This window comes from Rhinoraja longicauda, chromosome 20, assembly GCF_053455715.1.
Source record: "Rhinoraja longicauda isolate Sanriku21f chromosome 20, sRhiLon1.1, whole genome shotgun sequence".
NCBI lineage: Eukaryota > Metazoa > Chordata > Chondrichthyes > Rajiformes > Arhynchobatidae > Rhinoraja > Rhinoraja longicauda.
In genome coordinates, this window is record NC_135972.1 from 6,166,165 (window position 1) to 6,182,279 (window position 16,115).

Genomic DNA, 16,115 nt, shown 5'->3' on the forward strand with positions numbered 1-16,115 from the left:
CAAAGTGGGACCCAGCCGGGGGCCGCCGAGAGCAAAGAAGGACCCACTGAGAGAGGATACGTGTACTCAATACTTTTATAACTTTATTGGTGCCAGAAAAAAGGTGACTCTTTGAGTACAGCCTAGGTGAACTCTGCTGGATGATTTTACAAGATTGTATGCAAAAACAAAGAAATTCAGTGTGACAATAAAGTACCATTGAATCATTGAAGTTCTGAAGAAGGGTCCCAAACCTAAACATCACCTATCCATATTCTCCAGAGATGCCTCTGAATTACTCTAGAAATTTGTCTTTTTTTTTCGTACATGAACCAAATTTTATCTCCACACATTCCCCTCAACTTCCTTTAGATTCCACTGGTCAGTTATTCACCAGAGGGTACCAATGGTCAAATAACCTATCTGCAATGTGTGATTCAATGATTAGACATGGTCTTTTGTCTTCATATAATTCTGTCTGTTTAAATAAGATGCCACAACAAAGGTAAAAGGATTTTCTTGCTCAACTGGGCCGGGGTTTCGTCTTTGCCCTAATATTAATTATCCGATTGGATAAAGGAATTTTAAAGGAATAGTTTTACTTCCAAATTTGTGATTATTATAGCAACCAATGGAGTGAGCAAGCAAAGTTGCAGCATACAAATTCAATGTAGGCAAGGGTGAAGCAAATCATTTTGGATCCAAGAAAGACAAATTAGAATTTTGTTTCAACAATGAAAAATCAGTTCCAAAGTTATTTAAATGTATAGGAAAGAAAACTGCAGATGCTGGTTTAAATCGAATGTAGACACAAAATGCTGGAGTAACTCAGCGGGGCAGGCAGCATCTCTGGAGAGAAGGAATGGATGACGTTTCGGGTTGAGATCCTTCTTCAGACTGATGTCAGGGGATGGGGTGGAACAACGATATATTTGTCCCGCCCCATCCCCTGACATCAGTCTGAAGAAGGGTCTCGACCCGAAACATCACCCATTCTTTCCCTCCAGAGATGCTGCCTGGCCCGCTGAGTTACTCCAGCATTTTGTGTCTACATGTTGTTGCGATGTATATGTCCATAATTTATTAAATGTTCTTCACTGAGTACAAAGTAACTGAAACCGCTAATGAAATGCGGAAATCTATTTCAAGGGGTTATAACACAAAATGAGCCTACACTGCTTCAACTGCAATTTTTCGACCTGGAAAACTGCATTATTTTTGATACACTATACCTCAGGAAAAATATATCCCCCAATAATGAAAACAGAATACAGATTCACCAGAAATATACCACAGTTTAAAGGGTTATTATTTGAGGGCTTCTATAAACTTACTATAATTTACATTAGATTAGTTGTAGAAAGTTAAGAGGGTGACCTAATTGAGGTGCTTGAAATAATAGAGTAATTCAATAGGGTATATGCAAAGAATGTATTTCCTCTGGTTGGTTAATATAAGAGAAAGCGGATGACGATAAAACGTTGTCAATCTGAAATGTTAATTTTCTCTCCCTTTCCATTTATTCAGCCTGACCTACTGATTATTTCTTGCATTTATTTTTATTTCAGCTTTCCAGAATGAGCAATGTTTTCTTTCAACATTTAAAATTAGAATTTGGCCAGATGAAATGAAATGAAGCAACAGTTTCTGAAAGCACAGTGAAAACTATGGTTTTGTGATTGCTCGGTCAAAATTTATCAACAGATTTTTGTTAGCTAACATTATTGAGTTGTTTGGACCTGAAAACAAACAAAACAGAGTAGCAAATCCACAATGATGTCACATAGCTTAGTAGAAAAGAATAGCCTCTTCTGTTCTTGTTTAGTTTAGTTTAGAGAGTCAGGAGTGTTTAATTGTCCTATATCCCCTACAACTCTCACCAACTTCTACAGATGCGCCAGAGAAAGCATTTTATCAGAGGTATTTATTCACAAAATGCTGGAGTAACTCAGCAGGTCAGGCAGCATCTCAGGAGAGAAGGAATGGGTGACGTTTTGGGTCGAGACACTTCTTCAGCATTTTATTAGGATGCATCACAGCTTGGTTTGGTAACAGGTCCATCCAAGAGCGCAGGAAATTGCAGCGAATTGTGGACACAACCCAGACCATCACACAAACCAACCTCCCTTCTATAAACTCCATTTATACCTCTCTCTGCCTCATCAGACAAAAGGTATAGAAGTGTAAACATGCACCCATCCAGATTCAGGGACAGTTACTTCCCAGCTGTTATCAGGCAACTGAATCATCCTATCACAACCAGAGAGCAGTGCTGAACTACTATCTACCTCTTTGGTGACCCTCTGACTATCCGTGATCGGATTTTGATGGCTTTACCTTGCACTAAACGTTATTCCCTTTCATGTATCTATGCACTGTAAATGGCTCAATTGTAATCATGTATTGTATTTCTGCTGACTGTATAGCAGGCAACAAAAGCTTTTCACTGTACCTCGGTACATGTGACAATAAACAAAACTGAACTGGACTGATGTACAGAAATGGAACAATAAAACTCTTACAGTACTTGCAGCAATGCAGCAGATTTGTAAACAGAGCACACAATAGATAACATGATAACCAAACCAAAAAATGGTTTTATTTAATGATATTAAGATTTAGGAAAGTCATTCCATTTGCATTAAAGCCAGGTTCTGATGTCCAATACAATCTCTAGTTCACACGTGTGCAGATTCACTGAGCTCTCTATCCACCGGATAACCTTTTCCAGTTTCAGCTATGCAGTGTAATCTGACTAACCAAACGAACTGAAACAAGATCTAAAACAAATTGCACTTAACATTTTATTGCAGCTGAACATCTCATTAAGCTTCTGGCTCTTTTTAACAATTTTACGGTTACATCTGGAATGAGTGGAGAGTTTTCAGGTTTTTCTTTCACAGTTCAAGTTTCAAAAGCAAGAGTCAGCCTCAAGGCAGAAACTTTGGATAATCTGCTGGGTTAAGTGATAAACCAGTTACAATATAGCTAAAATCCTATTTGATGAGAATATAGTGGTTGTCCAGGGCAGTGTGGGCTTTCCTCATGGGTTGAAACTTTACTCATGAAAATTTAAAAGAATGAAAGGTGATCTTTTGAAACATGTGAAATTCTTAACATGCTGGACAGAGGTAAGTGCTGAGGGCCATGGTCTCAGGGTAGGAGGGAAACTATTTAAAACTGAGATGAGGAAGAATTTGTTCTGGAAGAGGGTTGAGTGTCTTTAGAGCTCCTTGCCATAAAGAGGCATAGGCGTAGAATCCTTGGTTAGATTTAAAGCTGAGATATATTGATTTCTAATCAGCAATGGACAATGGATTATAGGGAAAGGTCAGGAAAATGGACGTGTGGAATACAAGATGAGCCATGATCCTTCTCAATGATGGAGGTAGTTCAAGGGGCCTAAAGGCCTATTCCTCTTCTTATTTCTTATAGTCTTGTTCCATAGATTGTACATAGCAATATAGGAATTACTTAGGTTTCAGTGGTTGAATGCCAAACTTTCATGCTAACTGCCCGCAAGGTTTGACTCTTTGAGGTAGATTATAAATTGGAAGAACTAATAATAATATATTCCTTTATTCATCCCACACCGGGAAACTTGACAAAGGAGAGACAAAGGGTATCTGTCAGATTGCTCCAGATCTAAGTTCACCTCATAGAGAGAAGCGGGATGGGCATGGTGCTGGGTGTGGAAGGTTAGAGAAACACAGTGAGAACAAGGTTTTGTAGAAACTGATATCCAACAGGCACCATATACTTGCTGCCTTTAGAGTAAAACAGAACTTTTGGAAGAATGGCTAGAATGCTGACCATGGACATGACCTCGTCATTGTGGTTCACTTTGAGCCAATAACTCAGGTAAGAGGCAACGGGTATGGTTTGGGTAATATTAGGTAGTGGCTAAAGAACATTGGTCCTACAATCCTCATTTCATCACCAACCTTCCTCCACTGGGACAGAAGCACATCAATGGAATGTTGGCCTTCATAACAAGAGGAGTTGAGTATAGGAGCAAAGAGGTCCTTCTACAGTTGTACCGGGCCCTGGTGAGACCGCACCTGGAGTACTGTGTGCAGTTTTGGTCTCCAAATTTGAGGAAGGATATTCTTGCTATGGAGGGCGTGCAGCGTAGGTTCACTAGGTTAATTCCCGGAATGGCGGGACTGTCGTATGTTGAAAGGCTGGAGCGATTGGGCTTGTATACACTGGAATTTAGAAGGATGAGGGGGGATCTTATTGAAACATATAAGATAATTAGGGGATTGGACACATTAGAGGCAGGAAACATGTTCCCAATGTTGGGGGAGTCCAGAACAAGGGGCCACAGTTTAAGAATAAGGGGTAGGCCATTTAGAACGGAGATGAGGAAGAACTTTTTCAGTCAGATGGTGAAGGTGTGGAATTCTCTGCCTCAGAAGGCAGTGGAGGCCAGTTCGTTGGATGCTTTCAAGAGAGAGCTGGATAGAGCTCTTAAGGATAGCGGAGTGAGGGGGTATGGGGAGAAGGCAGGAACGGGGTACTGATTGAGAGTGATCAGCCATGATCGCATTGAATGGCGGTGCTGGCTCGAAGGGCTGAATGGCCTACTCCTGCACCTATTGTCTATTGTCTATTACCATTCCTCTTAATCACCAAACAGTATTTATCGTGAGTTCTACAAAAAACCATGCCTGGCAAAAATATTTAGTTGGCTATAAACATATCATTTTAGGGAGCAATGTCTGCTTCAGACTCCAACATTTCAGCTGTAGTCCATGATTTATTAAAACTTAATTTGATACAAATGAATCTGCCAGCAATCCGTATTTGTTGTCTTTTGCAGTTTGAGTGTTGAGTTGTTGATCATGTCTGAGCTTGAAAGTAATTATCCTTCAGTTAAGTTTCCTGGCCTTGAAGATAATTTATTACAGAATTTTCTTTATACTTTAAGCAATGTTTTGGATTTGGCAATGAAGTATAAAAATATCAAAAAAATGCTAAGGAATGTTTTGACAGTCTAGTTTTCATTTTCTGGCATTTTCACACAAGTCTGACATGTAGTGTTTTGCAGTGCATCTTTTCATCATGCCTCAGTTTTAGATAAAAATGTGCTCAATCTGTTCAAGTCCTTTTGGACATGAACATTTAAAGATCAAGGAAAAAATTTCCCAAAGCTGTTGGTAATTTAGTTCACTGATTTGTTTTCATTTCTTTGAAGATTGAAGGGGATATGATCCCATTCTCTCTAAAGACAATATTTAGTTGTCAACACGTCAGTGTGTAAATGAACCAGTTTCTGAGCTCCGGAGATGGAAAAGTGATTGATATTTTACAGGATCATCCACGGTGTCTCTTGCTGGAAAATGCGCGTGTATGTCCACGTGCACAAATGTTGCAAAAATCAGTTCTACTCAAATGCGACTTCAATGGTGTAAACCTGCTTAGACACTCATTGAAAAAATGATAGAAAGTGTTGGGAGTAAATCAATGAGTCAGGCAGCATCTCTGGAGAACATGGATAGGTGATGTCTCGGATCGGGATCCTTCATTGACTTGGTTTATGTATAGAGTGCCACATGTGAAATGCTGAAGTCTGTCCAACTAGATAAGCATTTTCAGGAGAATTTAATATGGGGATTGGTGGTGGGAGGGGGTGGGGAAATGGCATTTATCCCCAATGTCCTTCAACAAACAATTACTGCAGGTTCCCCTGTGATACAGAAGCACTAGGTAAAACCGAGGGTGACAATAAGAAGATGTCACTCCAATTTTTAAGAAAGGAGGGAGAGAGAAAACAGGGAATTATAGACCAGTTAGCCGTACATCGATAGCGGTGAAGATGCTGGAGTTGATTATTAAAGATGCTATAGCAGCGTATTTGGGAAGCAGTGACAGGATCAGTCAAAGTCAGCATGGATTTATGAAGGGGGAAATCATGCTTGACTAATCTTCTAGAATTTTTTGAGGATGTAACAAGTAGAATGGATAAGGGAGAGCCAGTGGATGTGGTGTATTTTGGACTTTCAAAAAGCCTTTGACAAGGTCCCACACAAGAGATTAGTGTGCAAATTTAGAGCACATGGTATTGGGGGTAGGGTATTGACATGGATAGAGAATTGGTTGGCAGACAGGAAACAAAGAGGAGAATTAACGGGTCCTTTTCAGAATGACAGGCAGTGACTAGTGGGGTGCCGCAAGGCTCGGTGCTGGGACCCTAGCTATTTACAATATATATTAACGATTTAGACAAGGGAATTAAATGTGACTCAAGTTTGCGGATGTCACAAAGCTGGGTGGCAGTGTGAGCTGCGATGAGGATGCTATGAGGCATACAGGGTGACTTGGATAGGTTGGGTGAGTGGGCAGATGCATGGCAGATGCAGTATAATGTGGATAAATGTGAGGTTATCCACTTTATTATCTGAATAGTGTCAGATTAGGAAAAAGGGAGGTGCAACAAGACCTGGGTGTGCTTGTACATCAGTCACTGAAAGTAAGCATGCAGGTACAGCAGGCAGTGAAGAAAGCTAATGGCATGTTGGCCTTCATTGAGAGAGGATTTGAGTTTAGGAGCAAGGAGGTCCTACTGCAGTTGTACAGAGCCCTGGTGAGACTGCACTTGGAGTATTCTGTGCAATTATGGTCTAATTTGAGGAAGGACATTCTTGCTTTTGAGGGAGTGCAGCATTGGTTCACCAGGTTAATTCCCGGGATGGCGGGACTGACATATGAGGAAAGAATGGGTCGACTGGGCTTGTATTCACTGGAATTTAGAAGGTGAGAGGGGAGCTTACTGAAACATAAAATTCTTAGAGGATTGGACAGGGTAGATGCAGGAAAAATGTTCCTGATGTTGGGGGAGTTCAGAACCAGGAGTCACAGTTTAAGAAAAAGGGGTAGGCTATTTAGGACTGAGATGAGAAAATTCTTTTTCACTCAGAGAGTTGTGAATCTGTGGAATTCTCTGCCACAGAAGGCAGTGGAGGCCAATTCACTGGATGTTTTCAAGGGAGAGATAGACTTCTGTCAACTCTTCGGAGGATCTTTCCAAGTTAATATTTCAAATCAATTCAATCTGCTGAAAATCTGAATCATGGATTTCATTCTTCACCAAGTTCTTATTGCAAGGACAGTGCCTAGAAACTGAGCATGCAGTCACCCTTCTCTAAATATAAAGCCAAAATATCGACTCAAAAGAAAAAACTGTAGCACCATTCATCAAAAGGAAAACAGAGAGTGGTGGGTGCCTGGAACAAGCTGCCGGGGTGATTGTGGATGCAGATGTGATAATGGCATTTATGAGGCTTTTGGATAGGCACATGGCGATGCAGGGGATGGTGGGGTATGGATCACGTGCTTGCAGAGGAGATTAGTTTAACTTGGCATCATGTTCGGCACAGGCATTGTTGGCCAAAGGGCCTGTTCCTGTGCTGTACTGTTCTATGTTAATAACATTTCTTGCATGTGGCCCAGGAAAAGTAAGTACTGAAAGAAAGTGTTCTGTTCATGCATTTCTTTTCCTTTCATCGCAGTGGCAGTACAAAGTCCATTTGATGCCTGCTGTTTCAATGGATTGGAGTGGGCTACTGAGAAAAAGGAGTGTGAGACTCTACCCTACACACTGGAAGACCCAGACTGCAGGTATTTATCAAACATTCTAAAATGTATCTTTATGCAAATATAAAGCTGGAAGAACACAACAGGTCAAACAGGATCTGTGATCAATGTTGATGCATTAGGTCAAGGCTGCATTAGCATTGAAAGGTAAAAGAAAAGTTGCTGGTGTTCTGGAACTGGCTTGGAACAAGGAATATCGACACAAAAAGTTGGACTAACTCAGCGGGTCAGACAGCATCTCTGAGGAAAAGGAATAGGTGAAGAAGGGTCTCGACCTGAAAAGTCACCTATTCCTTTTCTCTAGAGATGCTGTCTGACCCGCTGAGTTACTCCAGCTTTTTGTGTCTATCTTCAGTTTAAACCAGCATCTGCAGTTCCTTCCTACACATTGGAAAAAGGAATGTTCTACGTCGCCAATACAAAAAAATGCATAAGCAGGGCTCATGGCTATGTCTTTGTTCTGTAGAAAGTAGGAGGAATTGAAAGAGAAGTTGTTCAGGGTGAAGCTAAGTTCTGTCAAGTGGATGAGAATGTTGGCAGTGGGAAATTGTTTGGATTTTTGTTCAGGAAAGCAGAGGCCCCCAAGACCTTAATATGTGACCATTAAAATTTACACAATGTACCCCGCAGGAAGAGGTCATTTGACCCAACTGATCTGTGCTTTCACTTACATTCCACGTGACTACAACATAAAAAAGGATGTGGCTTCAAGTCCAGCTCCACTATCTGCATTAAAACTGATCTAATCCTCTAGTGCAGAGCTCAAAATTATCAGAAATGGTGATTTAAAGATAAGATGTGAAACAAGTGCCCCATTTACTCTTAGATGGACATAAGTGATCAGAGAACTTCAAAGATTGTGAAAGTGAGCATAAATACAGTTTCTTCGCCACTTCATTGTGGCAAGAAGGTTAACGAGTCAGAGGTCCCATTATATAGCATGATATTTTTATATGTTCCATGATAGATGGAACAACTGAAAGCCAAATTTAACTTAAAGAACCCTTTGTATCTAAGCTGTAGATGCAGTGTATATCTGTGGGTCAAAGCCTGGAATCTTCAGGAATTCCATGACCAATATAAGTCTTCCCGTTCATCGTGGGGAACCTGATAACCACAGTTCGCAAGGGGACTTTGTCCCAACATCCACCTGAGGGGAGATTTTCCCAAAACGCCTCCATTCTTGAAGTAGTGATTGGGAATAACACATTCATGGTTCCTGCCATGAAAGTAAATCCTATGTACATTAGAGCTGATCCCAATGCACAATTTTATGACAGGTATTCTTAATTTATATATTAAAATCATATTGCAAAGTAGCCCCCAATTAAAAAATATATATATTTCTTCCAAAATAATTAGCTTTTGTTTTTTTGTATAATTAGCTTTTATATTACATCCAATAAAATAGATATAAATACTACCAATGTTTGCAGGAGTTAGCAGGAGTTTTAAATAGATAAAATTGCAATGAATCTTTGCAGGAGTTTCAGATAATTACTCAGAAAACTCCTGCAAAGATTAATTGTCATGCATAATACTGATATTTTTCTAGTTCATCCTGAATTCCTCCTTCAATGATTAAAAAACTGGATTATTTGGTTGAAATCAACTGCAAGTTCATTAAACCCAGTCCCAGTGTGACAGCTATTTAATATAAAATGTTGGAGCTCAATATTTTTGGCATTGGTGATGGTCTGAAAAGCCCTCAATCTGCGCCTTCCTGTCAGGGTGAATGATGGTGATGGGGGTGGGGGTTGGAGGATGAAAGATAACATTGAGCAATACAGGAAATGCCTCAAGGGTTGCACACGGGTGCAGACACAAAGACCAGCAAAAACAGGAAATGTGCCTTGTATGTGCTGTGGAGTTGAAACAAATTGAGGTTGAAAACATGTGGTAAACTGTTTTCAGGAAATAGTTATCCTTAACCCTTCAGCTATAGTGGCATCCTGCAGTGATGCATTTGGGGAAGACCCTTTGCGTAGTTCCATCATAAAATCTTTATTATTTACTTTATTAGTAAATAATTTCTTAAAGAGCCTTTGAAGGTTTGACCAAGCAAGGAGTAGGAGAGCACAGGAGTGGGTATAGGGAGGGTGGTAAATGTTAGAAGTCTTTCTCAGTTTTGCAAGTTGAGACAGGTTGAGAGGTGACAGCGTGAAGCCTCTCTGATCAAATTCTGTCAATTATTGCATAGGAAATGTGTGTTGTGTTACATTATATTTTTTACATTTATTGTGATTTTTCCTACAACTGAGGCACAATGTACTGTTCATGTTAGTGTGTGTGAACAGCTGGGATAAGGGTGATTTTCAACTTAATCACTGTCCCTTCTCTGGGCTTGTGAGTGAGTGAGAGGTTACAAGTTTGATGCATCTCAGAGTTCTGGGATTGCATGATATGTCGCATCACGGCATCTGCTGTTTCAGCACATTAACCCTGTATTTTCTGCTGTTCTACATTCATGTCTTTTTATCCATCGGGTGCATTAGAATGAAAGAAAAATGGGTAACACAGTAATGCAACAGGTAGTGTTGCAGCCTAACAGCTCCCTGGCATCAGGTGTTATCTGTGTGGAGTTCGCATGTTCTCCCTGTGACTGTGGGAGTTTCAACTTGATGCTTCGTTTTCCTTCCATATTCCATTGACCTTCCTAATAACTTGCTGCCCTGCCTGCTGACTTTCTGCATTTCTTCCATTGATATTACAATACCTTTGAATTCTAGTTTATGCCGCGCTTGGCCTGTGCCTTGTATTCGCTTCCCACGGAATGCTTTGGGTATAACAACTTTTCATGTCTGAGTGGTTTCTAAGATACTGGTGTCCTCAATCATTATCTAACCTAAAAGTGACCCATTTATTTTTGCTTTATGTCAGTAAAAGCAATCCTCCATCCTTGTAAAGCTGCAAGTTAGAAGCTTGATGGAAAACTCTTAAAATGCCTGAAAGAGTGGGCCCCAATGTCTCACACCTTCTGCTTTAATCTCTCGCCTTATCATATCATATCATATCATATATATACAGCCGGAAACAGGCCTTTTCGGCCCTCCAAGTCCGTCCCGCCCAGCGATCCCCGCACATTAACACTGTCCTACACCCACTAGGGACAATTTTTACATTTACCCAGCCAATTAACCTACATACCTGTACGTCTTTGGAGTGTGGGAGGAAACCGAAGATCTCGGAGAAAACCCACGCAGGTCACGGGGAGAACGTACAAACTCCTTACAGTGCAGCACCCGTAGTCAGGATCGAACCTGAGTCTCCGGCGCTGCATTCGCTGTAAAGCAGCAACTCTACCGCTGCGTTACCAACTGCCTATCAACCCCCCCCCCCACATTGCCTGTGTCCATCTATTACCTGCCACATTTTGTCTTGCCTCTTGTCTCTCCCAGTTTTATTCCCGCCCCGACAATCAGTCTGAAGAAGGGACCCGACCCGAAACATCATCTATCCATGTTCTTAACAGATGTTGCCTGACCTGCTGAATTGTCCCTAGTGTATGTAGGATAGTGTTAGTGTGCAGGTTCGCTGGTCGGCGTGGACTCGGTGGGCTGAAGGGCCTGTTTCCGTGCTGTAAACTAAACTAAAAATTGTGTTTATTTATTGGGTGGGAGTAAATAAGCCCATACTTTTTATTACTACTCCTGTTATGCATGCACAAAAATCTCAGTCAAAGAATATTGGTGAACATGACATCCTAGGTTTTTTCCTTGACTTTCCAAGGAGAGAGCTGGATAGAGCTCTTAAGGATAGCGGAGTGAGGGGGTATGGGGAGAAGGCAGGAACGGGGTACTGATTGATAGTGATCAGCCATGATCGCATTGAATGGCGGTGCTGGCTCGAAGGGCTGAATGGCCTACTCCTGCACCTATTGTCTATTGTCTATTGTCTATTGTCTAAATATGAATTTGCACAATGTCAGTGGCATAAGGCTGGACTTCGGACAACTAATACCCAATAAACTGGATGTAGAACGTGATTTTGGGAAGTCAGATAAAGGATTGCCTAGGGAGCAATCATTTATTATGGCTTTATCCAGATTGTTAGTGCACAATTTTTCTTTCTTTAATCTGATGGTTATATTTCTTATCTTACTATTTTCTTTTTGAAAGCTCTCATTTAGTACAATGCAATTATGGTTAAATTTCTTCTTGGTTTTAGCAATCTTTCCCTTATATAGAGTATAGGGCGGCACGGTAGCGCAGCGGTAGAGTTGCTGCTTTACAGCGAATGCAGCGCCGGAGACTCAGGTTCGATCCTGACTATGGGCGCTGCACTGTAAGGAGTTTGTACGTTCTCCCCGTGACCTGCGTGGGTTTTCTCCGAGATCTTCGGTTTCCTCCCACACTCCAAAGACGTACAGGTATGTAGGTTAATTGGCTGGGTAAATGTAAAAATTGTCCCTAGTGGGTGTAGGATAGTGTTAATGTACAGGGATCGCTGGGCGGCACGGACTTGGTGGGCCGAAAAAGCCTGTTTCCGCGCTGTATATATATGATATGATATGATATGATAACATGTGGCATTGATCAATCCTTAACAGGCCTTGTTAATGAAGTCACAAAATACTTCCGAAACTTGGCTGACTTTTACCTCTGTTTCCTGTTTTGTAAGGAGATTAAAATTTCCCAAATTCCACATTGCAGAATAGCACAGGAACAATGTTGTCGAGTAAAGCTGGAGGAGACCCACTGTGAAGATGGCATAAACGTGGCCAGAGAAAATCATGCATGCACGACATTTAACACTGTCATCGGCCAATGCGACACTGCTAAGGTAATGCATATTTCCCCTTCCAAAGATCTTGACAAACCATGAGATTTTGACTGCACAATATTTTACGAAGGATGTTGAGTTTAATTATTTGAATAAAATCACAGATTGGGAGAAAGGCTCTCATTTAGCTGTTTGGATTCACGATCCATACACAATACTAAGCCCCAGCATTCCACTTACATGACATTGGTGAGCTGATTATATTTACTGGGCTGTTTGCCAGAGAAGAGGATTTCAATTTTTGTAACTGTTTTATCATCAATGAAGTGTGATAAAGTAATTAGGAGAAATGGTTCGTATGTTAAGAGATTTTGGGATTAATTTAGTAAAAAGTGAAATCAGGCACTTGATGAGTAGATTGCAATAAGACCAGCCTAATTTTATGCCTAATCACACTGTACCCCCTCCTTGCTTTCGTGAAGATAGTTAAAGGGAGAGAATTCATATATTGATCCTTCTCATTTATGCTTTTACAGATATGTTGTCAATGCTGTCATCTTGGTAAAGCAGCTAAAATTAATGGACACGGTTGTGAAGCAAATCATGCTCTGGGATACCAGTGTGGACAAGTTTACAGAGCATGCTGTGTAGGAGGTGAAGAAGACATCAACAATCCATTTACCAGCAACTATACAGCAGAAAATTCAGCCCGAAACACGCACAACCAGAACCCAGGTAAAATGAAGAGAAGTAAGCAGTGGATCTAGTGGCCATAAATGCTTATTTTAAACTTCGATTTAGCTGAAAGTCAGACTGCTCGGTCTTGATTGAAGAATTTATTGCAGTTGAACGGGCCATTGGTGAGGCCACACATGGAATACTATGCACAGTTTTGGTCCCCTTACTTTAAAAAAAGATATAGTAGTAATGGAGGCAGTCCAAAGGAGATTCACCAGATTAATTACGGGGATGAGAGATTGCCCTATCATGAGAGACTAGACAGTTTCGGTTTGTGTTCCTTAGAATTTGGAAGAACGAGGGGTGACCTTATTCAAACATCTAAAGATCCCAAAGGAGCTTGGTAGGGTGGATGTTGAGATGTTTTCACTTGCGGTGCTTTATCAACAAGGGGTCAGAACTGCAAAATAAGAGGCTGGTCATTTAAGCCTGAGGTGTCTAAATATTTCTTCTCTTAGTAGGTAGTGAATATCTGGAATTCTTTGTCGCATAATTACTGAATTACTCCAGCACTTTTTGCCCACTTGTTTGCTCAACATTTAAAATACATTTGGAGAGGTACATGTATAGGAAAGGTTTAGTCAAACATGGGAGTAGTGTAGATGGGACATCTAGGTTGGCATGGGCAAGTTGGCTAAAGGGCCTGTTTCCATGCTGTATGAGTAACTCTATAATCAGATGCCTAGCTCTATAAACGGTCACCGAAGACCTGAGGACACATTTTGAAGAATAGCTGGCTGTTCTCTTGATATCAATGAAAACATTCTTCCATTAAATTAAACCCAAATTAATGTACCTACTGCAAGTTAGGCTAACCCACAGCTGCAATTGCAATTATTGCTGTGAAGTTAAGCACCACAACTAACTCCAAATGCTATGGAGTTCTTTGTGATGAAGAATTTACAAATTAATCAATAAATAATGAAAGGGCGGCATGGTGGCGCAGCGGAGAGTTGCTGCCTTATAGCGCCAGAGACCCGGGTTCGATCCCGACTACGGGTGTTGTCTGTACGGAGTTTGTACGTTCTCCCTGTGATCTCTTGCTTTTATCCGAGATCTTCGGTTTCCTCCCACACCAAAGACGTAGAGGTTTGTAGGTTTCTTGGCTTGGTATATGTGTAAATTGTCCCGAGTGTGTGTAGGGTAATGTTAATGTGTGGGGATCGCTGGTCGGTGCGGAATCGGAGGGCCAACAGGCCTGTTTCCGTGCTGTATCTCTAAACTAAACTAAACTAAAACCTAAAAGCACTTTTCCCCCAAATAAAATAAAAATTGTCTACTTTTCACCAGTTCAATTCTTTCTAATAGGCAGAGTACTTAAAAAAAGAATCCCAGGCAGTATTCATGTGATTTAAAAAAAAGTGAAATGCTAATTATGGGCTCCACTGTATCTGCTTGCTACATACCATAGACTGATAACTCATTAACAAGAGATATAATCACCAAGCCTGTTGTAATCCTTTATGCTACTGATAATGAATAACAGTTCTCACTGTCAGACTCAATGGTACCATTTGTTGGGCAACAAAATAATGCGCTTATGTGAGGGGAGCTTTGTTTTAAAAAAAACATTTGCTCATTCCTCTTCTATCAAAATTAGATCTCTTCTAAACTCCATTCGAGAGGGCAGGGAAGGATCGCACTCCACCGTTGCTATTTGGTAGCATGATTATGTGACAATGGCCCAGGGCTGAACTTAACAGCCAGACAGAAATTCCCAGACAGGGATTCTATTGAAGAAGGAGACTTGTTGTCTCTACATTATCTACAAGTAATGATCAGCAAAATTAACCTCTGCATATTAAAGTACTAAAATTGTCACCAGTGAATTTTTATTTTTGTTAGCGCGAAGCTCTAATGTATAATTACATTGAGCAATCTTTAGAAGTGCATTTTATGAAATAGGAAATGGGGACAACCTGCATACATAATGTGCCTATCCTTTGGTGACAGGAAGTCTCTGTGCTGAAAATGATGCCAATATATCCAAAAGACTCTTAAAATGTCAGAAATCAAAATCTTATCCCAGTGAAAAACATTCTAGGATCAATATCTTAACTTGGATTTTGCATTCAGCAGAAAATTAAATTTGCCATATAGTTCTGACTTGAAATGTCACCTATCCGTTGTCTCCAGAGATGCTGCCTGGCCCGCTTTCCTCCTGAGGGTCAGGCAGCTGAGTTACTCCAACATTTCGTGTCTATCTTTGGTATAAACCAGCATCTGCAATTCCTTTCTATTACATTTTGTCTCCTCCCTATAATCTGATTGGCTTTGAAATGTGGAATACTCTCTTGCAAAAGATGTTCATTTACTCCTGAATTTTTATTTCCAGGTCATGAAATCAGAAAGCCAGAACTGGAGGATCCATTCCTGAATGACCGTTGCAGAGGTATGGAAATTTCCTTTATATCAAATCCATTCACATGGCGAGACATAAAACACGCTTATCTCCTTTCTTTCACAGATCCTCAACTTTATTTATTCATCATGTAGTGAAACAACACATTTATGAACAAGTTATATTTTGGGTCTATAAAACCAGCAATCACCCATGTCCATTATATTCCATGAAATGGTGCCTTAATGTAAAACATAATGGAACCATTTCCTAACATGGATTCAATAAATCTGTATTTTAAAAATGAATTAAAACAAAAATCTTGCTTCTACGTGCCTCCAAGAGATTACGGAAAGAAATGAAACTAAAAAGAAACATCATCTAACATTTTGGGAAATCTGGAAGTGGACAGCAAGTTAATCAGCACCTGAGGAAAAGGATGTTCCAATTGATTTTCAGTTTCCACCTCCCCACATGCCACTGCTGGCCATATGAAACTTGTCATATTTAATGATCATGTCATTTCTATGAACAGGAATGAAGGTTGGCCAAGGGTCATTTGCTGGAATCTCAGACATCATAGATGTACAAAAAGTGGTAGTATACTAAATCAAATGTAGGATTAAAGCAACTCTGCATTAAAAACCGGAAAGGTTTGTAGAAATCTATCAGCAAGTTTAACACTGTCCTCACTCCTTCAGACTCTAAATACAAAATTTTGTCCACTTGTTCAAGT

General features: G+C 40.5%; 1 protein-coding gene across 2 annotated transcripts in view; it reads left to right on the forward strand.

Moving 5' to 3' along the window:
- fbln1 (fibulin 1) overlaps positions 1–16,115 on the forward strand; it is a 61,939-nt gene that overhangs the window by 5,243 nt on the left and 40,581 nt on the right. For both annotated transcript variants that reach the window (XM_078416839.1, XM_078416840.1), the window contains exons 2-5: positions 7,494–7,602; positions 12,231–12,360; positions 12,837–13,035; positions 15,374–15,430. In XM_078416839.1, coding sequence (XP_078272965.1) covers positions 7,494–7,602; positions 12,231–12,360; positions 12,837–13,035; positions 15,374–15,430 — 495 coding nt within the window. The remainder of the gene's footprint in view (positions 1–7,493; positions 7,603–12,230; positions 12,361–12,836; positions 13,036–15,373; positions 15,431–16,115) is intronic.